The 24,392-nt window shown below is 40.2% G+C and overlaps 2 protein-coding genes across 2 annotated transcripts in view; both read right to left on the bottom strand.

The window, feature by feature from the left end:
* Positions 1–2,547, bottom strand: part of rpl24 (ribosomal protein L24) — a 38,746-nt gene extending 36,199 nt beyond the window's left edge. Inside the window, exon 1 of the mRNA XM_078940156.1 lies at positions 2,543–2,547. Within this exon, the coding sequence (XP_078796282.1) occupies positions 2,543–2,547 (5 nt within the window). The remainder of the gene's footprint in view (positions 1–2,542) is intronic.
* On the bottom strand, positions 1,380–24,206 carry me3 (malic enzyme 3, NADP(+)-dependent, mitochondrial). The gene is made up of 15 exons (XM_023950754.2): positions 24,008–24,206; positions 23,424–23,650; positions 19,997–20,130; positions 11,648–11,797; positions 11,323–11,398; positions 11,086–11,247; positions 10,889–10,992; positions 10,165–10,274; positions 8,573–8,670; positions 8,368–8,481; positions 8,188–8,293; positions 6,117–6,259; positions 4,212–4,385; positions 3,851–3,949; positions 1,380–2,025 (listed from the first exon to the last, which is right to left on the bottom strand). Exons 2-15 carry the CDS (start codon positions 23,643–23,645, stop codon positions 1,864–1,866), a joined length of 1,854 nt encoding a protein of 617 aa, XP_023806522.1. The 5' UTR covers positions 23,646–23,650; positions 24,008–24,206; the 3' UTR covers positions 1,380–1,863.
* Between the last annotated feature and the right edge of the window lie 186 nt (positions 24,207–24,392).

The following is a 24,392-nucleotide window of genomic DNA, read 5'->3' as shown; positions in this document are numbered from 1 at the left end:
GTACAGTTTAGATCCAGATTCCAGCTCAGATGAGGAAAAAAAAAGACGTTCATGGATCTATTTGTCTACAAGTGGATGCATCAGAATGGAGCGGAACAGGGAGCTTGATAAACTCCCGAGTCACAACAATTTGAAAAAAAAAAAAAAAATACTCAGAAAGGCAACTTAAAGCTTTTAATCTTTTTTATCTGTCCTCCATTATTAGAAACATGTTATAGGAATATGTTAAAAACACGATTTTCATTCAAGTGGGTCTCTGAAACACAAAAGAAAACCTTAATAAATTCAATAAAATGTAAATCCCAATACAAATATAAATAAACTGCCTCCTCTTCAGTTGGTATAGGGTAGGGATTGAGCTGCTGATGCCTTAGTATTAGGGGTGTAACGATTCATTGGAACAACAATTTGATTCATATAAAAGTTTTTGGCTGCCGATACGATTTATAGTTGATATTGGTTCATTTTAAATGATCCGTTTAAAAGACAATCCAGGACGTATTTAGCCAAAACTTCATCCAGTGTGACTCAGAGATAAATCCTTGTACTGAACAGTGCAGGAGAAGTTTTCCAGATTCCTTGGATTTCTTACTAAATAATCAAGTGTAAATGAAATATGTGTGCAAACAAACAGGAATTAATGTCAAATCCATTCACATTTTAGTTTCCTAAAGTTCAGCCCTCTGTTGTTTTTTCACATTTAAATAATCTCAAGGGAACATTCTTAGAACATTCTACACACTGTGTGTTCACGTCATTGATTCATTCAGAGTGTTTGGACTGGAATGATGGTCGTGTGTGTTGTCTGCATTGATGACACTTGATTGTTTTTACTTTAGAGTAAAACAAATCTACCACGTCTCAATCAAAAATGATATTTTACAAAATGGATATAATCGATCATTTTGAAAGGATTTGACTGTGTGTCGATTCAGCTCGATTCCATCAACAACTTGCCTCACACACATTTTTGTTGGAGAAATCCATTAGACTAATCGTTACATTTCCAACTTTTTATGTTTTAGAAAATAGAAGAGAAGTTCTCTGAAAAATAATCAAAGCTTCTGCTTTGATGGTATGAAAAATAAAATCCTTTCAAGCATTTCCTCCCTTCTACTTCCTGTTTGTGTGCGATGTTCATTCTAAAGCCGACACAGATCTGTGGTCTCCTGGACTGAGAGATCGGGTGTTCAGATCCACAGTGGGGGTCGGACCAAAGACTAACAATGGGAGCCAGTGTCTCAGGGCATGGGGGGGGGGCATAACGATGAGATGAATGTGTAGTAGTGTGTAGAAACCTTTGAGACTTGAACTGTGTTTTAAATATAAAAGAGTGAAGATAGGAACACTTCTAAAGCCACAGAAAAATCCCCCTCAGAGTCTGTTCAGAGTTTTATTTAAAAAGTTACATGATCCCTTTTGAAAACGTAAAGCTCACAGAAGCAACACATTCTGTCGCAGTTATACGCCAAACATTGAAACACAAACAGCAAATGTCAAAAGCTCCTGATGGCGGCGACTCCCACCTCTGCTCTCTTCAGAGTAACAGACGTTTCCTTTATCAGCGAGTCTCACAGCAAAGCTGGAGCCACATGATAGACGGGGAGGGGGGGGGAGTGTAAAGACCAGGAGTCACGAGGAGCTATGCTGCAGCAACCGGAGGAGAAAAAGGAGGAGTGGATTTGGTTCTGAAAAGCTGTGGATACAAAGGAAACTAAAAAAAAAAACAGCTAAAAAGGAGGAGCATGAATGCAACACATGAAGATAAAATGATGTTGTCATTTAGGGGCTTAATGCTTCATTTCATTACAAACAAAACCTTTGACTGGAAAGACTTTGAGGGTCACAGGAGCAGCAAAGACCTCAGACGTCCTGAACCTTCATGGCTTCCTGCGGCCAGCTGTACGTGTCCACAGTGAAGGAGTCGTAGTCGGGACTGTAGACGTGGGAAAGCACGAACGCCTCTTTGTCTTTCGGTTCAGGGTAGAACGAGGCGATGTTGTGTTTGTATGCGTGGTTGACGATCTGGCAGAGAAGGAAGAAGTGATGAGGACACAGAAAGATTCTCATTTTCCTCAAAAAACAGGGCTTCGATCCACAGCTTCTCTAGTTAAACACCTGCAATGATTAAAAAAAAGTGTTTATGCTTTTAACTTGTTTTTGTGGCATCTTTTTGACAATGAAGGACGTATAGAAGAAAATAAAGCTTATAATTGAATTTCTGAGTATTTCTTTACTCAAATCGTGAATCAGGAGCAGACGAAACAAAATGCTGTTAGAAAAAGAGCTTGATGTAGAAAATACGCTGGGATGACCACAGGCTCCCTGATTCTGATTCATCCACTTGTAGACAAATAGATCCATGAACGTTTTTCTGCGTCTGATCTGGAATCTGGATCAAAACTGTACGGCTGGATAACTCCTATACTTAACATTTTTGTTGAACCACTAATGTTAGATTGGGGGCGTGATGGACTGTAAACTAGCAGAAGAGAGTGTAAACAAAGAGCTCTCAGCAACAGGCATTTCTAATTTCTTTAATTCCATAAGCCAAATATTCTGTATTTGTGGGGTTTTAGGCACTCATTTGAAGCTGGTTACTTTGAAAGCATAACTGTTAAACCAGGAATCTGAAATCATGAATTGTTTGAAGAAATTCTACATTAAAGCCTTTTAAATGCGCTTTTTCAGTGATAAAAACAAAAAATCTAAGAGAGATTTTTGGTAAATGGCTGAAAATAATTGTTGATTACAGGTTTTAGTGCACATTTTTCCTCAGATATGTCAAAATTCCCTCCTTAAAATATAGCCTGTATAGTGCAGGACTTTCTACTGGATTTTAGAAGCAATTCAGACGCCATGCTCTTATTTATCCACATTAAAATCCAAATATGACTTCACAGATTTCACAAAGTAAAACTATGAGCATTTTAAAACGATTATTTATGAATCCACTGTGTGCTGATGATGAAAATGTGGATGGTTTACTTAAAAATATACATTTGAATAATTTTTTTTTCACGAAAATTGTTTAAATGCAATGCATTGTGGTCTATCTTCCCCATTCTAGTGAGCATTGATGCAAACAGGTTTTTGCAAAGACTTCTGGGAAATTTCTAGGGCTCTGGATTTTGGAATTGTAGATTGGGACAGCACTACAAAACGGCGAACTCACTATATAGTGCACTATGCTGTGAAGGAATTTGGTACAAAACCTTTATCAGTGGTGCTTTGAGCTGAAACTTGTAAAAACTTTCCTTTAATGAGTATAAAGTTTTTGAAAGATTTCAAACTTTTTAAAAAAAAATTTAGGAGGATTTTGATTTTAACAAACCAGAAAAGTGAGCAAACTTTAAGAAGAGGAGGAGGGAGTGAAACACGTGGATGAAGATGAAGAGTTGACACGCCAACATGAGGAAGATCACTGAATGTTTTCAGCACACCCACACAAATAATGAACCATGCACTCTCTTTTTCGGACCAAAATATGATCTACTTATAAGTATTAAACCCTTTTAAGGGATCCGAGCTGTCAAACATTTTCATTTGAAGCAAGGCCAAGATTAGACCAAAATGTATCAAATGATCACATTTTTTCATAAAAAAGAAATAGACATTCATTAAATCAAAGAAGAATATATGATAAAAAGTTTAATTTAGTTTTAGTTTAATCCAAGATGTATTAATGAAAGGTTCACTTTTGTTCAGTTATGTGAAAATCAGGAAAACAAAAGCAGTTTTTGGGGGAAACCTGACATTTGGATCTGAACTTTGGTGAACTTGGAGTCATAGTTTGCAGAGACAGATGAAAATCATCCTTCAGTATGACGACTTAACCCCCTTGACCCACCTTCACTGCGATCTTAAAGGACACCTCTCTGATGGTGCTGAGAGGAGGATACAGCCTCCCCTCAGCCAGGTGCTCCTCCGTCACCATGTCAGCGATTGCCTGAAATACAAAATACAAAAAACTTTCAAATGGTCCTGCTTTCTACAAAAAAAAATCATTGAAACTTCCAAGCACAGCCATTAGATGTCCTCGTAATGCCAGAACACAGGCGAGGAGTGAGCACTGTGGTTCAACTTTACTAAAAAGATCATTTTTTCAAAGTGTGGAACCCAATGACAGGAAGTTCTCTCTAGAACGGGTAGAAGTGAAAAGATCCAGACGAAAGTCGGCCTTAAAGCATGTTTAGGTAACACCTTCACACCTCTGCGGTGGTGAGGAAAATGTCGTCAGATATGTGGCGAACTCCGCAGGCCATGATGCCCAGAGCCACTCCGGGGAACACGTAGGCGTTGTTCCCCTGTCCGGGGTAGAAGGTGCGTCCATCAGCCAGCGTCACCTTGCTGAACGGACTCCCGCTGGCAAAGATGCCCCGCCCCTGATCAAAAAAATAAACAAAAAAAGAAGAAGGGAGAGGTTCAAGGTCTGTCGTGAGTGTATGAAGTCAACTGATTACATCACAGGAAGACGTGGAAAACTGCAAGGACCCTTCAAAGGAGAGACCTGCTTGAAGCATTTAGAGGTGGATCTCCAGACTGCGTCGGATTCAAGAGTTTTCTTTTTTCTTGCGTTTCAAGTTTATGTTTGGATTCAGACTGACAGAACATTTCAAGACCAAGAAAAACGTTAAAGTTGCTTTTTTTTTTTTTATTTAATCATGCGGACGAGATGTTTTTCTCACTTTGCCTATGAATAATGATTTCCCCCCGCTAAAAACGTACCAAAATTTACTCACAGCTTAATATCCAGTGAAAATAAATCTTGGGCAGATTTTGTTTACCTAAACTAGGGGTGGGCAAACTACGGCTGGATCCGGCCCGCCTCCATGTTTGGTCCGGCCCACTGAACAATATCAGAGACCCATGTTTTTTGTTTTTTTATCTGGCCACACGATCAAGACGTGACATTTTCTTCCCCCCTTCTGCAGTCCGTGATTCAACCTGAAACCCTCTAAAAATCTCTGTCAAACAGAGATTTTTGTCGATTCTGTCCCTTTCTACGTCACAGTTCATCTTTCCCAGTTTAGCTCGTTCTTTTAGAGCGATTATGCTGCATTTTTTAAACAGCGCAACCTCTTCTGTGTCCTGATTGGCTGGAGACCTTGTCAATCAATCTCCTATGTGTCTCCTGTACAGAAACGCGGAGCTCTTCAGATCAGAAATCTTTGATCGATCAGATTTTTGTTTTCATTCTAAGATCCTGGACCTCATTGCTAGGAAGGTTTGAGAATTTAAACAAGAGAGTAAAGTGTGAAAATGTTCATGTCTGTGTGAGAAAAGTGTATTTAGGCAGTGAGGAGTTTTACTGCCATAAACATCAGTAATCAGACTCCGTGGATTTCACCGATCACGGGTTATTTTTCGAACGTAACTCCTGCAATAAAAGAGGGAACTCTGGTCCGGGTAAAAGGTAACACAGAAATATGTGTAGCTGCAGCAGAAGACAGAGAAATGTGCTTTTTCATTATTACTGGATGAGAAACAGAGGCGCAGAACACAGCGCAGCTGCGCAATTTCAGACGTGTGACGCAGCCCTCAAAGTCTCTGCGGAATTATGACGGGAGAGGATCGATTATTTTATTTGTGTTTTTTTTAAATGTATCAGTATACGTTTCCTGAAATTTTGTCTTTGAAAATCATAGTGTTATTTGGTCATTGCTTTATTTCATAAATAATGTTATTTATTTTATTAAAAGGATCCTGAATGAATGAAACTTTATTCAAATAGCACTTTAAAACTCCTTGAAGGTTCCAAAGGGCTTCACAATAAAAAAATGATCTAAAATGGGAACAAAAGTTTTAAACTAAAAACTCTAGAATATTCTGTTTTCAATCCAAATGTTTTCATCTACATTCCATGTTATATCATTCTCACTCCACGCATTTGCTCCTGGTCCGGCCCTTCTATCAAATTTTAGAACCCAATGTGGCCCGAATGTAAAAATAATTGCCCAACCCGGACCTAAACCCTAATCGGTAATACAGAAAAGCTAAATAATTTAAAACTTGCTGTCTTGTAATTCCATATGAAGCCATTATTTTACAATCCCAAATTGTTCTGGAAGGAACGGAGTGTGTGGGAAGCAGAAGCTGGACCTGTCGGATCGTACCTCTGTGAGCTTGTAGCACTGCTCTGCCGTGCACTCTGCCTTGCTGGTGGGATTGCTGAGTGCAAAGATGATTGGTCGCTGGTTGAAAGCTGCCATGTCTGTGATGATCTTCTCTGTGAACGCTCCTCCAACTGCAGCCACTCCTGCAGGACAGAGTCCAGCCTCAGTTCTCTCAAAGACCAAAACTGTGAATTAGCTTTGATGTTGTTTTGGAATGTGATGCAGATGTTGCGACTACACACACAATATTTGATGCTGACAAACAGCTTATGTACAACATTCCTATATTTTACAAATCTTTAATTCTCACAACTATATTTCTGTAAAATGTGAGGAAAAAAGAGAGATGTTGGAATGCCAAAGGGTGAAACCTTAACATCAGACTCTGAGAAAGAGTGAATCATTTGGATTTAAGTGTTTAGAGAAGTCGAGAGGAATACATTAGTGGTGTTTTTGAAACAGCATCTTCCCCATGCAAGCCTTAATTTGGACTAAAGTACATTTCACATTCAGTCGGCCAACAAATGCTGCACAAGGATTTGCAAAGTGACAAGAACAGAGCTGGTAAAAGTTGGTGACAACACAGATGTGGGAGTGCAGAATCTGGTCTGGGTTTTTTGTGTGAGGAGCATAAGGAACGTCTAACTTTAGATTAACAAAGGTAGATTTTTCCTTTGCAGGAAAACACAGACAATCTGACTTTGACTTAAGCCGTCACAGGCACCAAGCTGAGCTTTTAAAATAAATAAGTGACTGAGTCCTTCAGGGCGCATTAGGTTAATGTGTTCTGGATCATTTGTTCAGACAGGAGATAATCAAACCCAGAATGAACCCATGCATGAACTGCTTCCTCGAACTGTGCTTAGTTGGTTCCATGTGGGTTCTTCTGAAAATGGGATTCTCCCAGACATGGAGATCACTGGGTAACCCTTGTGCTATCCTAGGCACTTTAGCATTGGGAGTTGGGTCATCTAGACCCACTAGACAGTGCTCTGAACCTTTTTTCTTCAATGATTTGGGATCTTCACTGGTGTCCATGGGTTACATGAAATCTTTCCACCTTTATCCATCTTTGTCATGGTAGGAATAACACGTCAATGCAAGGGTGGGGTCATCTAAGATAGCACAAGGGTTAATGGTGTCTGATGCTGTGGGTTTTTGGGTTGGCCGGGCCCTTCAAGGGTCGTATCTCAATGGGAGTCCAGGTGTGTCTTGCTGTTCCCTTGAGGCTCTTACAGCCACCTCAAATGATGTCATGAAAATGGAACGGGTCATTTAAGAGTTGGTACGACCCGTCGCTGGCAGAATGCTCGTGGATGAAAATGTGAACAAACATTTTGGCTCTAAGGGTCGCCGAGCAGTCTAAGCACCTAAAATGTTGTACAGGTTTACCCATTTTTCGCCCACAGACAGTCTGTATCCACCTGTAAGGACAGATGTGGCTGAAGCCAAAACTATCCCTGCTCAACTAAATGTCCAGATGTTCAAGCAGACGCTGTAAACAGGATGACCTCAAGACAACTGTTCTTCTGACTTCCACCTAATCTAGTTTATGGGTTTAATAAATTATTGACATCCAAATCAATCTTTATTTGGAAAATTTATACAAATTCTTTAAACCCATGAATCCAGTTTCCTTTAAAGTTATATGAAGAAAGAGAATTCTTCGTATGATCTATAGATCTCAACAATTTTTAGCTACTCAACTAAGTGTTAATTATCCTGTTGTCTCATAACTTGATAAAAACATTATTTCTTTATGTTATTTTAATTGATTGTGTTACAGCGAGTTTTGGAGCTTTCATTCCTGGACACCCAAAACAAAGGGATGAAGGAAATGTTCATTGAGGCCAACATCCTTCTTTTCTGCAGTATTTTCTGGCTGGAATCTTAAATGAGGCAAAGAATCATCAGAGAGCAGCGACACCAGCAAAAGTAGATGATTTGCTCAAAGCGAAAAAAAAAAGGATCCAAACAATGAGCCCTGGGGTTTCCCTTGAGCCAATATGTCTGGAATCTCCATAAACAAAGAAAAAAAGCCTCTTGGAATAATCCTCGACCATCTTCTTACCTATGATCGCGGTGGGTTTGATGGTTTGCACCACCTCCTCCAGCGTCTTCAAATGAGGATGGTCATGAGCAAACTCTGCCTTCTCGTGATTCACGTGGCTTCTTCCCTGCAGAAGCAGAATTCCTTTGAGCTCATCTCTGAGTGGGACTTGATCAAAGAGAACAGGAGAAGCCGCTCTACCTTTACGATGAGACCTTTAGAGTCTACCATCCAGATCCTTTTGGCAGCCTCCTCTGGACTCACTCCTTCTTTGGCCATTGCCATGATGAGTAGGTGTGCAATACCCAGAGCAGCCTGGTGATGAAAAACAGCTTAGCTAGCTTCAGCTACAATGAGCTGCATCTAATCTGTACTTTGAAACCACATGAAGGATAAATTGAGTCACCTCGCCCGCTCCCTGGAAAACAAAAGTGTGCTCTGACAGTTTGTTCTTGGTGATCTTTAGAGCGGCCAGGATCCCAGCCACAGCTACGGACGCCGTGCCTGCAGGAGAAAAGGAAACCGTGATTTTCTTTTAGGATTTATATATGAGGATAACCAATGATTGCAACACAAACGCACAACTGAAGACTCATAGATTTACTCACTTGTATCTGTTTACAGTATTTTTAATAGTATTGTGTATCTGCTCCCCCCATAGCCGAGTGAATACATTAAACCTAGAGCGACTGTTATTATCTGTACTGGGAGTTCACAAAGAATCTGGTATGGGTGGCATTTCAGAACTCTGCCCTCACAACCTGGAATCATTTAAAAAAGGATAAGGAATTTTAACAAATCTGGTCCGAATGATCAGGTTTAACTTTTGCTCAGAGACTTGGAAATGACAGCTGTCATTTATGAATGTTTTAAATAGTGTTTGAATTGTTTTTTAAAGTTTTGTATTCATTGGTTCCACTTTCTGGGCCAGGAGTCCCAGGTCATAGAGATTGGTAATCTCAATGGAACTAATCTGGGTGAATAAAGGTAAAAGTCCCACTCCGGTCATCTTTTTATCTACTGTGAAAGCGACCCCCGTGGTCTTTTAATTATGATTAAGCCGTTTTTAACTAAAAATGAAAAAACCTGTGTTGTTTTCTAGGACATAGTTTCTGCAGAGCAGCAGTAGTTTATTAGAAATTCAACTCAGAGTTTCGGGTTGGACCGCTGGTGCGGAGTCTTCTTGTCCCATCATCCAATTGTTTATGCGCTCTCCCACTAACTAACAGCCCCTCACAACACCAACCAAATATTACTGATGCAACAAAAATAGTGATGAATATTGAAGCTATCTAGCCGTACAGTTTGGATCCAGATTCCAGCTCAGATGAGGAAAACAAAGACGTACATAGATCTATTTGACTGAAAGTGGATGCATCAGAATGGAGCGAAGCAGGGAGCTTGTGGTCCACCCAGCGTATTTTCTACGTCACAAATATAATCTTTTTCAAGCATTTTTTCATCTGCAATGGCAAACGATTTTAATAAACAAATATTTGAAAATGCTATTTTAATCTTCCTTTTCTTAATATATGTTCTCCAATAATAAGCCACAAAATCCTGTTAATAAACACCATAAAAACATTTTCAGTGGGTTTTTAATATTAATTTTAAAAAATTAATCCATTTAAAGGGATTGTTGTCATCTAAACAGTTAATTATGAAGTTGTGATTATGGTGAATGAATTTTTGCCAATTTGGTCTTTTTTATTGGTTTTCATCTGCAGTGAATCAATGAATAGTACTAAATGTTAACAGCAAACACCAAATCTAATGAGAGTGGCAACGTTGTTGAAATAAGTGTTTGAGGGAAAGTTTTAACCACCATCTGTGGAACAAATTGAACATCATTCTGAGTTCTGTTTTCACCTAAATCGTTAATAAATCATAAAAAATAGATTAAGCTTTTTCTGTGCATCAGTGAACTATTTGTACTAGAATTTGTGTCTGATAAAGTTGATGTACTAATGTGGCTGAATCCCATGAGTAATGCGGTACCTTGGATGTCGTCGTTGAAGGTACAGTAGCGATTCCTGTACTTGTTAAGGATGCGAAACGCATTGCTGTTGGCAAAATCCTCAAACTGTATGAGGCAGTTCATCCCGTACCTGCAAAGAAGCAGTCATCAGACACGCACTACGATCAATCATTGACTGTACATGAGAACTGGACCGATTCACCCCTCCCCCGTTACGCTCCAAACAGGAAGTACCTGCTGGTTCCAAGAAGCATAAATCCCATAGACTTCTATAATGAATTTAACAGCTGTTACTTAGTCATTCTATAAAACATTCTAACTCTAATACCTTTTTAATATGTTTTTGATCCTTTTTTTTCTCTTTGTAGTGAACGTTATTCAAGTTATAAACTCAGTAATCGGATGCCTCATTAAAAGTATCTGGTCTCGTGTCAAACATTCAAATCCTTTGACAGATTCTCCCTAATCAAGTGGTAGGGGTGTGGCCTGCCAACAAGCTCACCTCTGAAATAGCTCAGTGGTTGCCATAGAAACAATAACTCAGACCGATCATTGCGCACTAACTTCGTCTGGTTCCAACATGGAGACGTCCGTATCGTAAAAAATATAGTGACTGAATTAACTCATTTGGTTGGAACCAATAGTAAACCATTTTCTATGGGTGACGTCACGTTCACTCAGTCCAGTTTTCATATGCAGTGTTTGGAATCAACTTGATCTGGAACAGAACGACTTTATCCTCACTTGTCTGTGACAGCCTGCATGAATTCATCAATCAGTTCGTCGTACTCCTTTCCTCTGATCCTCTTGTGCTTCAGACCGATGTACAGAGGGTCATCCAGCAGCGCCTGCACACATGCAGAGCAGAGAAATCCACTGCTTTTACAAAAATATGAAGCTTAGAAAGTCAAGGCTTTCTGCAGCTCTCAGGTAACTCTCACCTGGTTGTCAGTACCAACATCCAGGAGTACAGGGAGGCACTGCTGCGGTTGAACGCCGCCACAGGCTGTGTACAGCGCCAGCTTCCCAACTGGAATCCCCATCCCATAACTGCCCAGGTCTCCCAGTCCGAGGATTCGCTCCCCGTCGGTCACAACGATGGCCTGGATAGACACAAACTCAGATCAGCAAAGACGCTTGGCAGAAAAATGCAGCCTGGTTTTGAAATTGATGGGTACCCTGATGTTCTGTACAGGCCAGGAATTCAGCATGGTGGCGATGTGTCCTCGATCGTGGATGGTGATGAAGAGTCCTCTTTAAAAACGCAGATCAGTAAACAAAACAGAAAGACAATTATTGGTTCGCTGAAGGAAGTCAGCAGATCTTATGCATATTTTTTTGTACAACAGTCAAACTTTCATCTCTAAAACATCATGAACCAGTAGAGATCTGATTTTTCATCCAGATTGTGCTGCATTTGATCTTGTTTTTTTTTTTCCTGCTGTGTTGAAATTAGTCGCTGCTGAGCACATTTGATCACATTTAGGATTAAAAGAGCCTCACCGCGGTCTCCTGAAGGCCAGTCCATACTGCTGGCAGGCCAGCCCCACAGTAGGAGTGTAGACGATGGGCATGAACTCCTCAATGTCAGAGGTCAGCACGCGGTAGAAGAGCTTCTCGTTCCTGTCCTGCAGCGTCATCAGTAAGATATATCTGAAACAGAACACAGCCAACACGGCTGACTCACATCAGGCTTTACAGGAGTGAGATGCTCATCCACTAGCAAACAGATCCCCATTCTGACTGAAAACCCATGTGATGTTGATGATGATGATGTGAGAGGGATGAAGAGCTACCATAGGATACCATCAAGGTGGGAAAACCACACAATTTTCTATTAAAAAAAAACACTGTTCTGGTTTTAGATAAACAAGTTTTGTCAGCACATGAAACTTTATTTATACTGAACTCTGCAACAGACCCTACTGGAGCAAAAAAAAAACAGAACATATAAAAACATGAAAGAAACTAAAAAAGAATTAGATTTTGGTTAAAAGATGCAAATCTGTGAAAATATCTAACTATTCCAAATGCAGGGAAAATGAAAAATGACATTAAAAAAGAAAACAGGCAGGGCATGCTACAAGCTCCCTGCTGTGCTCCATTCTGATGCATCCACTTGTAGACAAATAGATTTATATATGTCTTTGTTTTCCTGGTCTGAGCTGGAATCTGGCTCAAAACTCTACGGCTGGGTAGCTACAGTATTGCTTGGCATTTTTGTTGCACCGGTTATGTTGGTTAGGTGTGAGGGGCTGCAAGCTAGTGGAAGAGCATGTAAACAAATGGCACAGTCATGGGGGAGGGGAAGAGGCGCAGTGTTGCTCCGCACAGACACTCCAGCCCACCAGTCGGAGGTGAATTTCTTTTTTTATAACTTAAGTTTATTTTTCTTTTTTGTTAACAAGATATAAGACACTTGAACATGACATCAAACGAATTGAATCTTACAAAGAGAAGAAAACGAAAGAAAAAGAATGATAATAACTAAAAATAAATAGATAAAAAAGACAAGAAAATAAAAAAAGAAAATTGAACACGTCAGCCACCATTCCAGAAATGTAAACACGTTATACATTGGCCTGTGAGTTTTTATATACAGTCCATTTGTCCCATTTTCCTTAAAATGTCTTTCTCTCAATCTTAAAGCAAAAGTCATCTTTTCCATAATATAAATCTCCTCCACTATTTCAGTCCAGTCTGTAATGGTTGGTGGTTCTGGCTTAAGCCATCTTCTAGTTATTGCTTTCCTTGCTGCAATCAGGAATATTTTCACCAAATACTGATCTTGAGAAATGACTGTTTCAGAAATGTTGCCCAGATGTAATACTATCTGCTTGAAGGGGATTGTGTAGCGCAAAGCGTTTGTTAAGAAATGATGAATGGAATGCCAAAATGGTCCTATTTGCGAACAGTTCCAGAAGATATGAGAATGATTTGCCTTTACTGCACCACACTGTCTCCAACACATCTGTGGATTTGCTGATAGTTTACTTTTAATTGAAGGTGTAATAAAGAAACGCATGAGGTTTTTCCAATTAAATTCCCTCCATTTCATTGATGTGGTAGAGGACTGAGTTGATGCACATGTTGAATACCATTCTTTCTCTGAAATAGTGATGGACATTTCTTTTTCCCACTTTTCTTTAACATATAAAGTTGTGTTTTTCTGACATGAAATGAGGCTGTGGTACAGTTTAGAGATCATTTTGGATGTTTTATGCTGGTACGCTCCAATTACTACCTCTAAGACTGGGTTTTGTTCACTCCCCTCTTCTGATCTAATTGCTTTGTTAAAATATTCCCTCACCTGGAGGTATCGAAAAAAATCATGGTTGGTGAGTCCAAATTCCACCTTTAAGTCCTGGAAGTCCCTCATCTTATTTTTGTTTGTGATTGTGGCAAAGGCTGTAACCCCCTTTGTTCTCCACTGATTAAATGTGGAATCGTCTTTTGCTGGTTTGAAGTCTTTGTCAAGATAAATCCATTTAAGTATTTTCTTTTCCTTTTTCAGCCTTAATTGCCGTACTACCTTTTGCCAAAGTTCCATAGTATATGTTGTTATTGGATTTAATAATGTAGTAATGTTGTTTGGTAAGTCCTCCTCTCCTAAAAGGGTCTGAATCGGGTGTCCTGATACACCTATCTCAATCTCTTTCCACCTGGAATAGTATTCAGAGTCACACCAACAGCAAATGTAGCGTATCTGTGCTGCAAAAAAATATAATTTCAGATTGGGGAGAGACATTCCCCCTTTATCTTTAGGCAATTGTAATGTTACATATCTAATCCTGGGTTTTTTCCCTTCCCATATAAATCTGGATATCATCCTGTCCCATTCTATGAACTGCTTGGAAGGTATTTCTATTGGAAGTGACTGGAATAGGAAGAGTAGCCTTGGTAAGATGTTCATTTTCACCACATTTATCCTATCTGTTAAATCGAAAGGGTAAGTTGACCACCTCTTAATATCCAGATTGATGTTTAAGTTAACTGTATTATAATTTTCTTCGTATAGGAGTGACAAATTTTTGGGTAAAAAGACTCCAAGGTACTTAATTCTTTTATTGTCCCACTTAATATTGTAGCTAGATGCAGTTTTTTCTGATGGGGAGTGGTTGAAAAGCAGGGTTTGAGTTTTAGAAATATTTAATTTATATCCCGCAAGAGAGTTAAATTCTTTCAGGAGTGTCATTAGTTTAGGCATGGAAGTGTTTATGTTCTTTAAGAACAGTAACACATCGTCTGCAAATAATCCAATTTTTTGTTCTCTGCCGTCAATTTTAATTCCTTCTAGTTCCTCGCACTGCCGGATGGCCTGGGCCAGTGGCTCAATATATAGAGCAAAAAGAGTCGGACTGATGCCGCAGCCCTGCCTCGTTCCTCTTTTTAACTCGAATCGGTCTGTGAGGGAGCCGTTTATTTTTATTCTAGCTGTAGGCTTGTCATAGATGGCTTTTATACATTTAATTGAGTTCTGTGTGAATCCAAATTTCTCTAGGGTTTGGTAGAGGAAATCCCAGTTCACCCTATCAAAAGCCTTTTCTGCATCAAGGCTAATTAGAGCTGCTTTTATTTTGTTTTTAGTTATGGTGTGAATTACATGCAGGCTTCTTCTAATGTTATCCTGGGTTTGTCTGCCTCTCACAAAACCAGTTTGGTCTTCATCAATTAACTCAGCAATAAATGTTTCAAATCTTTTAGTTAAGATTGATGTATAGATTTTATAATCCACGTTTAGCATTGATATTGGTCTATAATTAGTGCAATTCTGTCTATCTTTATTTTCCTTGGGGATTAAAGTGATTATTGCGTCTTTCCATGAAGGTGGAGTCCTACCTTCTTTGTGGGTATAATTTAGGGCTCTTAGTAAAAGTGGCATTAGTTCCAGTTTAAATTTTCTGTACCACTCTATGGGGAATCCATCACTACCTGGAGCTTTATTTGTTTTAAATCTACCTATTGCCTTTTCAACTTCTTGTTGTGTTATTTCCTTTGTTATTATTTTATTTTGGATTTGTCCTATACAAGGTAGATCTAGTTTGTCTAAAAAACTTTTAATTGCTCCCCTGTCAGTGGCGCCCTCTTGTGAGTACAAACTGCTATAATAACAGTAAAAGGTGTTTTCTATTTTTTGTGGATCCGAATGAATTTCTTGAGAGAGTGGGTCTTTGATATTTGGGATTGCAGAATCTACTTGCTGCTTGCGTAGCTTTCTAGCTAACAATCTAGTGTATTTTGGGCCAAGTTCATAATGTGTCTGCTTCATGTATCGGGCTTTCTTTTCAATTTCAAAATCTAAATGTTTTTCAATTTGTAGTTGCAATTTTTTGATTTCCTTTTGTGATTCATTATTTTTATTTAATTTAAATTCGTTTTCTTGGACTTTTAAATCATGCAATAATTTATTGTATGTTTCCAATCTTTTCTTCTTTAGATGTGTTGCCTTGGCAATCAGGTTCCCTCTCATCACTGCTTTCAATGAATCCCACAGTATTAATGGGTTCACGAGGCCGTTATCATTTTCATCCTTAAATGTCTTAATTTCTTGTTTGACTTGATCAACTATTGACTGATTATTAAGAAGTCCTACATTTAGTCTCCAGACTGTGCTTTTCAATTTACTTTCAAGATTTAGAGTTAAATAAATTGCGCTGTGATCTGACACATCCGCTACTCCAATTCTGCATTCATCAACTCTGTAATAATTTTCTTTCCCAATAAAAAAATAATCTATTCTGGAATGTACAGAGTGAGGTGCTGAGTAATATGTGTAGTCTCTATCTGTCGGGTGAAGCCCTCTCCAAACATCTACCATCCCAATCTCCCCAAGCGTGGTATTGAGCATTTTAGTTGCTTTTCTATTGCTTCTTTTTATACTTGTTGTATCGAGTTTTAAATCAAGAATTGCGTTGAAATCCCCACCACATATACAAATTCCTTCAGCCTCTTTTGTTATTATGTCAAATATTGATTTATAGAAAGCCATGTCACTTTCAGGCGGTACATAAACATTGGCCAAAGTCACAGTATAGTTTCCAATACGTCCTCTAACAATCACGTATCGTCCTTCTTTATCATTCACTTCTGAATTTTTTTCAAATTTAATTGATTTAGATACAAGAATAGCAACTCCCCTTCTATGGCTTTGTGTGAATGAGCTATAGAATATATTCCTATAACCAAATTTTGCAAGTTTCTCATGCTCTCTGGCATTTAAATGTGTTTCCTGCAGTAAAACAACATGAACATTGTCTTTTTTCAGCTTATTCATAACTCTTGCTCTTTTAATCGGATTCCCTAAGCCATTAACATTAAGGGACATTACTTTTAACATTTGGCCATACATGGAATTTGGGAAATATTCTTTATTGGTTGGTGGCTAGTCATCCTAAACAAACAATAAATTAAACTCTGAGCAAAAAACAATAACAAGTGTGACTGCATCACACTAAGGTACATCAAAAGAAAAAGTAAAGAAAAAAAACAAATTAAATCGACTCCCAAGGGTGGGTATTTTAAGTCCCCTGTCTTTAACCCCTCATCAGGTTTGGGGGAGAGCCTCTCTAAGAGAGAAATGGGCCCCCATCCAGAATCAGTGGTGCTTCCCATCAGGTACCACCAATTCTACCCAAAACAAGTTCCTAACAAAACAGGCATTGCTACTTTAACATGGGTGCTAATTGTTTATAGCGTCGAAAAAGAGTCAGCAGTACTCACGACAGGGAGTGGTAAATACTATACACCGTCTTTTTTTTTTTTTTTTAATCCATTATATTCTTCATGGTTTAGGCTTGCGCTGAAATTCCTGCAAGCGCCCCCGCGCTCGTAGTGCCGCATCTCTCTGGCGGCGCTGTGGGACGCGTTGCCATGGTGATGTCTGCTGGAGTTGCTGTTGCGGTGGAGGATTGTGTTCCACGGTTTGGACCACCTCTGGTTGGTCTAGCAGCCCTCTCTGGCGCAGATCATTCTCCACTTCCTCCGCGCTGTAATAAATCTGCGCTCCGTTCTCCCAGTGAACGCGCATGCGAGTAAAAGGCGTCTGGAAGCGGATTCCTCTTTTTTTCAGCGCAGCTTTAACTTCTTTGTACTCCTTGCGTTTCTGGACCACCTCTGATGTATAGTCGTGGTCAAACGATAAGATCTTGTCTCCCAGCTGGATTTTCTTCCTCCATGCGTTCCTGAGGATCGTTTCTTTCACCTTATACTGCAGGAAGCTGATGATTATAGATCTCGATGGCACTCCGGGGCCTGGTTTAGGGGCGAGAGAGCGATGTGCTCGCTGGATTTGCAAGTCTGTTCCTTCCTGAATCAGTCCTTCATTAATAATCAGCTTTTCCACGAACTGAATCACCGAGCCCCCCTCCGATCCTTCCGGCACCCCATAAATTCTCATGTTGGCTCTCCTGGATCTTGACTCCATGTCATTGAGTTTCTCTTGCAGTGACTGTTGTTCCTTCAGCATGTGTTGAAATGCTTCATTTGCCACTGCAGACCAGGATTCCTGTTCATCCAGCCGCGCTTCTGCTTCTTTTAGTTTTTGCCCTTGCTCCTCTAGCATTTGCGACGTGTTCGCTAACTGCTGTTCCAGCTGCAGCTTGAACTGCGTCAACTCCTCTTTCAGCTCTGATCGAAAATCTTCTTTGAATGTAGTCCATTTGTCGGTTAAATCAGATTTTAGGCCTGTTATTTGTGCACTTATCTCTCTCAAACTTAGCTGGTTTGAGGCTGATAAGTCACAGCCTCGTTCGTCTTCAGTAGCATTGGCCTTAGCCTCCGTGGCATCTTTCGCACTGTTTGACATCTGTGTGTGTTTTTCAGTCACCCGTTGGTTCTTTGATTTTGTACCTCCACTCATCATTCGAGTTATTGAACAAAACTGAACAATATCATTGAGTTAGGAGGGTTTAAATAGCCTGCTTTGAGGAGCTCTCACTTCATGCGTCCATCTCTGTCTGCTGCTGCGACCGGAAGTCCGGAGGTGAATTTCTAATGATCTACTACGACAAAGGTTTTGGATTTTGACTAAAACGGCATAATCATAACTAAAAGACCAATGGGAACACTTTGATAACAGATCAAAAGATGGTTGGAGTCGGACTGAGTGGAAAATGTTGAGGCAGGCACAGGTGAATGTCTGTTATTAAGGTGCAACGGGGTCAAATGAACAACAAAATTGTAAATAAAGCTGTAAATCATCTGCATAACGATGACTTGAAGTTGTTTTTTAAATCCAGTGACAAAAAGCATAATAAAACATCACTGGGCCAAGAACAGAGTCTTGGGGGACACTGGATGTCAGAGGATCAGGGCTAGATTAAGTTATTATTTTAACTGCAAATATTATGCCTTCAACCACTGAAGGACAGTCCCACAAGGAAGGACAATAAGACAGAGGTGGGTTTAGGATTTAGTAGGGATTCCTGTGTGTTACTGCTACTAGTAAGTCGTTCTCACACATGGAGTTCCACAAGGATCTGTGCTTGGACCACTATTTGTCACTATGTTTATTAAACAATTACAGTATGCAGAGGTTTACACTTTAAGGTGACAATTGTCAGGTATACTTTCACTTAATCTTAAAGTCAGGGTAAGGCAGATTAACATAGTCTGTGTAAATTCACTAAATGACATTCATATGTCTGTGATCTAATAGCCCCCTACAGACCACCTCATGCACTGAGGTCAGTGTTCAGAACCTGTCGATGGTTCCTCGCACACTTTTGGACCAGAGAAGTCAGATCCTTCCAGGCTGTTTCTCCTAAAGTCTGGAATGAGCTCCCGTTGTCCCTGGCTTCGCTGGACTCTAAATTCTTTAAAAGCCAACTCCAAACTGTTTGTTTTGCCAAAAATTTTAACTGAAGCTGTTTTTGTCTGGGCTTGGGATGATTGTTTCCATGGGACATGTTTTTGTCTTATATTTTTATGTTTTTTAACTTGTAAAGCACGTGGTGCTTCATAAATAAAATGGACTTACTTCCTTACTACACACTGCATTTACCGGGCTTGGGACCAGCACAAGCAGGACACTGGTTTGTGCCCTGTTGAGGCAGCATTTATCTTTTCTTTTTATACCTGTCTTTTGGTCCATCCTTCCATTTTTTGTTTGTATTTAGTTTGTATTATTTTGTTCAGTTTTTTTGTAATTTTATTTCTTTAGTTAATTTTGAATTTTGAAGGGTCATCGCGTTTGGGGGGGCAGTACTGGCATTTGGTGGGGCTTTGTCCGCCCCTTGCCCATGCCAACATCCAGCCTTGCATTACACTCGAAACTGTAATACGAAACTGATTCTTTTTAAATAAGAACATATTTACATTTTTTTAGGATCCAGTTGTATCAGTTAAGTCAGAAACTGGAGTTCTGCAGAAAGGAGTCGCTCTTCTTTTACTCAAACAGTCAGGATGACAGCCTGAACTGCACTGAAGATTACATTTTGGATTCATTTACTATTTCTTTTTAATCCTCAAGTTTTTTCACTTACTACTTTTTACTTCAGTTGTTACTTTTGCTTACGTAATATTCTTAAGTTGTTTAACTTTAGCCACCTCTGTCTGACAGTGAAACAATCCAGGGCTCACACAGTAAATCTGAGCTTTTCTAATGTCTGCAGTATAATCAAAGAATCACTCTCTGAATGTATTTGAAACATTCAATTCTTAGCTCTGCTTTACAAATGTTTAACGCTGCACTAAATCCGCTTGATGATTAGAAGTTAAAAAAAGAAACAAAGCCGCAGTGACAGCAGATGAGGCCGGCTCAAGAGGATTTAAGCCAACATGTGGGGCGGCTCCGGAAACCCCACATCTGTAACTGAACTGCAGTCTGAGCTACTTTGTGTCTACAGGTCTCACTTGTCCAGAGGGTTGGTGCGCGGCTCGTAGCTCTTCATGACTCGCAGCACTTGCACATCCTGGGAGAGGAAGCAGGGGGGCAGCAGGCCATGGATGCCCAGTTGTAGGCGCTCTTCCAGCGTGAATGCCATTCCCTGCAGGGCAGAGCACACGACTTAGAGCAGAAATGTGACTCCTGCCAGGAAGAGTAAGCATGGAGTAAATAAAGTCTCTGCAAACAAAGGAGGCTTTCAGTCCTGATTTTTATCATGTGTGCTTAAAACTGGCACTCAAATATCAAACAATAACCGAGACCTTAACACATTTTCAGTAACTGTCCACATAGAACTAGCTTTAACTTTCCTCTTGAAAGGGTTTGGAATGGTGAGTTTCAGATCTAGCACATAAGACTTAAATTTTACATTTTGAAATGATATTTCTAAGTTGAAATACAAATAAAATCTACAAAAAGTTTGTTGGAATTAATAGAATCTGGATAGAATTTTACATTTTATTTATCACAAAGCGGAATTTTCAGCTTCAGTCTAGACCACTTTTATTTAACACTATCATTTGGATGCAGTTCAATCCTTGAATGTACATGTGAACTGGACTGAATGACCCTTTCCTCCTGGCGTTCCAAACAGGAAGTACCTGATGGTTCCAAAAGACCAAAATCCCATATAAATGGCGTATACTTATATAGCGCTTATCTACCTACAAGGCCCAAAGCGCTTTACAGTTACAGACCCATTCACCCAGTCACACACACATTCACACACTGGTGGCAGCTCTGCTGCCGAACACAGGCACCCGCCTACCACCAAGGCTAGGTCACACTCAAAATGCTGAACTGGACCAAAGGCAACACTTCCTTTTCCTCTCTGAAACCAACTGAAAGGGGAAAGTAAATGGAGCCAGGCCAGTTCATCAAGTAACCACTAGGTTGCTTCAGACAAAAGGAGGTCTGCTTAAAAAACAACAACACTGTACTCCCCATAGATTTGCATGGACTTCATTGTTTATTTCATATTTCACATGAAATCTGAGCACAAATGGAATTGGGCTATTTGGATTGTAGAATAAATATAGAATCCTAGCTGTTCCAACTTACTTGACTCATTTGTTTTGAAACCTTTATAAAGTTCTGGGCGGTCCATCTTTGTATAAATTCACAGTACCAGACCACAGTATTCCAGAACCAGATACCACCTACAGAAAATCCAAACCGCAGTGACTCATGTGTTAGTCATCAAGTTAAGCGGTTGTTCAGAGAAAAAAGAAAAATCAACTGGCTGCATGATGGGAAGCTTAAGTTTTATGGATAGTTTGTTCAGTAAATAAGAGGAGAACAAACTTATAGCGGCATGCAGCTGGGGTACTTCTTTTTCTAGACTGGCAGGCTGCCCAAGCAGAGCTTGCATCTATGCGAGAGATTTGATCTATTTCAGCTGACCAATGGAGAAGGGGACCTGAACCCACTCCCCTGTCAGCTCAACCCCGATTTCCTCCTCTGTGTTCTGTACACTGCCTCACTTCAGCTCCATTCTTTCAGAACGTCTAGAGAAGGACTTCCTTTTACTTCAAATGGATTCATTAGCTTGTAAACTGGTGTGGACTGTAAAACTGTGTGGTGTGTGTTTACAACAAGCTATTATTTATCCCACTGAGGAGCATTTGGAGGAGAAGTGCTTGTCCAGAGCCTTCACAGCTCAGCCTTTCACTGTGTAGACTGAAAATAACCTAAAAGGCGGTCATGTGGCTGGAAAATTCTCAGAGTCTCAAAGAAGCAGAAAAAAAAGGCACAGCTTGACTAAAGCACCAAGAGCAGATAAAGACGGAGAGAAGACACTGAAGTGACAAACTGGTAATCAATTTATTTGATAAATAAAACCTTATTTGATCCTGACTTGAAGTCGAGTCATGGCATCTGGACTTCAAAATTTTCCTTTTTGACAAAACCTTTTCACGTTTATCACTGTAGGAAGTCATAAGTTGGATGTTTGCAATTGAGTTGCTAGGTCTGCAGAAACAAGGAGCTTAGTGAAGCTGAAGCTGTTTGCTGAGTCAAACAGGGGAAGGAACCAAGGCCTGTGTGGGCTGACATAACAACAAACTCAAATGAACTTTCCATGATTCACCTCAATGGTGGCTTTGAAGTAAAATGACAAACATTCATTCATTCAATTGTCTTTTTTGTAATTGTTATTGATAGAATCCAAACATTTACTGGGTCTTTATCTGGTTAAAAGAAGGTTAATAGTAAAGTTTTAGATAGAAACTAAAAGAAAATCTCACACAATTAGATCCATGTACGTCTTTGTTTTCCTCGTCTGAGCTGGAATCTGGATCAAAACTGCTGGATAGCTCCAACATTGTTCACCAATTTTGTTGCACTGTTAATGTTAGATTAGGTTTGTGAGGGGCTGTAAGCTAGCAGGACAGCTTGTAAACAGAGAGCTCTCAGGGAGATGGTCTTCCCGCCCACAAGTCAGAGGTGAATTTCTGATGAACTCCTGCTGCTCTGCAGAAACTAAGGTAAATGGCGTATACTCGTACAGCATTTTTCTACTACTACTCGAGGCCCAAAGCACTTTACAGTCACAGTTCCATTTACCCACTGATGGCTCCACTGCAAACCACTGGTGCCAACCTATAACAATCAGAGGCCATGTGGGCTTCACTGTTTTGACACTTTGACACATGGGTGGGCAAATCGAACCTGCAATCTTCTGATCAGAGGACAACCGCCCCACCACTGGACCACGGTGTAAGAAGGTGTCCTAGAAAATGACTGTTTTTTTAAATTTTGGCTATAAACAGCATCACCATAATTCAAACATCACAGGGAACGATTATCAAAAGATGATGGGAGTGAGGCTTTAAGTAGAAAATGTTGCGGCAGGCACAGGTGAATGACCTTTAGACAGATATCAATTAAATGCAATGGGGTCAACTGACCACCAAAAAAAATAGTAGTAACCGCTATGGATCATCTGCATAAAATATCAGAGTGGGTCTTTAGAACTGGAATCTTGTTAGGTTGTTTTTATATCATTTCTTGGGGATAAATTGTATACCGTTCACTTGTAAAGCCTGATTATTTTAATGTCATATGCCGTGACATTTGCAGGAACATCGTATTTATAAAGCAGGAGGACTGGTTAATTGAGCATGACTTCATACTCAAGGCCAAATCTTCTGTCAAGATAGTTTGTTCTGCTATTATATCTGCTTTATTGATTCAATTATTCAAATTTAATTTAAAATAAAGACATATTTCCAAGTTAACTATGTGTGTGTTTATTAAATTTGCCTCAGTTAGTTAACGAGTTAATTTTTGGTTATTTCACTGGAATGTTTCCATTTTTCTCAGCAGACACAACCATTGACTGTATGAGAAACTAGTAAATAATTGTTCTCTCTACAGTCAATGGACATAACTCACCTTGTTCAGGTAGGGGTTCCTGGTGATGTCATACCCTCGTTTCTTTGTGTACATACTGCCCTTGTGGCTCGTGCCGGAGTGGCAGACCCGCACAGCCTGCGGGCGGTGCGGGGCGGCCCCGTCTGCAGCCGGCAGAGCCGGGGAGGCGGCGGGCATCCGCATCCCGCCCGCAGCCCCGCGTCTGCACAGCAACAGAGCGGCTCTTCTCTGGAGGGAGTTCATGCTGCCTGCAGACCCCCACCCCCAGGAGAAAACACACATGAGCTGGTATAAGGTGACAAAAAAGTTCAGCGCGTCTCTCTCACATAAACAAACCGCTGAAGTGCAAGAATCTGACCCTATTTTTGCTAGCTTCAAACTGGGACACTTCTATACACATGAACAAAAGGTTTTGAGGTCACGCGCCCATAAGACAATTTGTAATTTATCTTAAGGTGAAGAATAAACCCGCCAAAGTGTTTTCGCATCCAGAGGAGTGTCAACTGTACCCGGTCTGTTAGCTATCGCTAGCTGCCGGTGACGTCAGCTTGCTTTCAGCTGCTACTGCTAACTAGCAAAACTGCCAGACAAAAAACCGCACTCACCTGAAAACTGTGGGAAGCTGCTGCACACCTGCTTTCTGTTCTCATAAGAGGTACCTTTGCGGATGCTCGCCGCTCTCACTGGTTGACGTTCTACAGAAGGGGGCCGCCGGGACAGCTGATTCGGGATCGAGGACAGAATTCACTTCCTCGGTCTGGTCGCCCCGCCCCTTCAGAGCTCCTCAGCAGCCAATCAGAGAACAGCGTCACATCCGGGAGGGCCGAGCCTCCAGCGCTCGAGCTCCTGAGTCTAAACTATAAATACGGGCCCCAACAACAAAGGACATTCAATAATAACTTTCTCTAACGAATGCACTATGAAGAAGAATCATGTGCTGATTTTCATTCATTTAATTATCCTTAAGGCTAAATGATTTTCTTCAAAGCA

The sequence above is a fragment of the Oryzias latipes genome, chromosome 21 (genome assembly GCF_053564925.1).
Source record: "Oryzias latipes strain Hd-rR chromosome 21, Olatipes_Hd-rR_3.1".
Classification (NCBI taxonomy): domain Eukaryota; kingdom Metazoa; phylum Chordata; class Actinopteri; order Beloniformes; family Adrianichthyidae; genus Oryzias; species Oryzias latipes.
The sequence above is the reverse complement of the archived record's forward strand: the minus strand, read 5'-3'. Positions and strand labels throughout refer to the sequence as shown.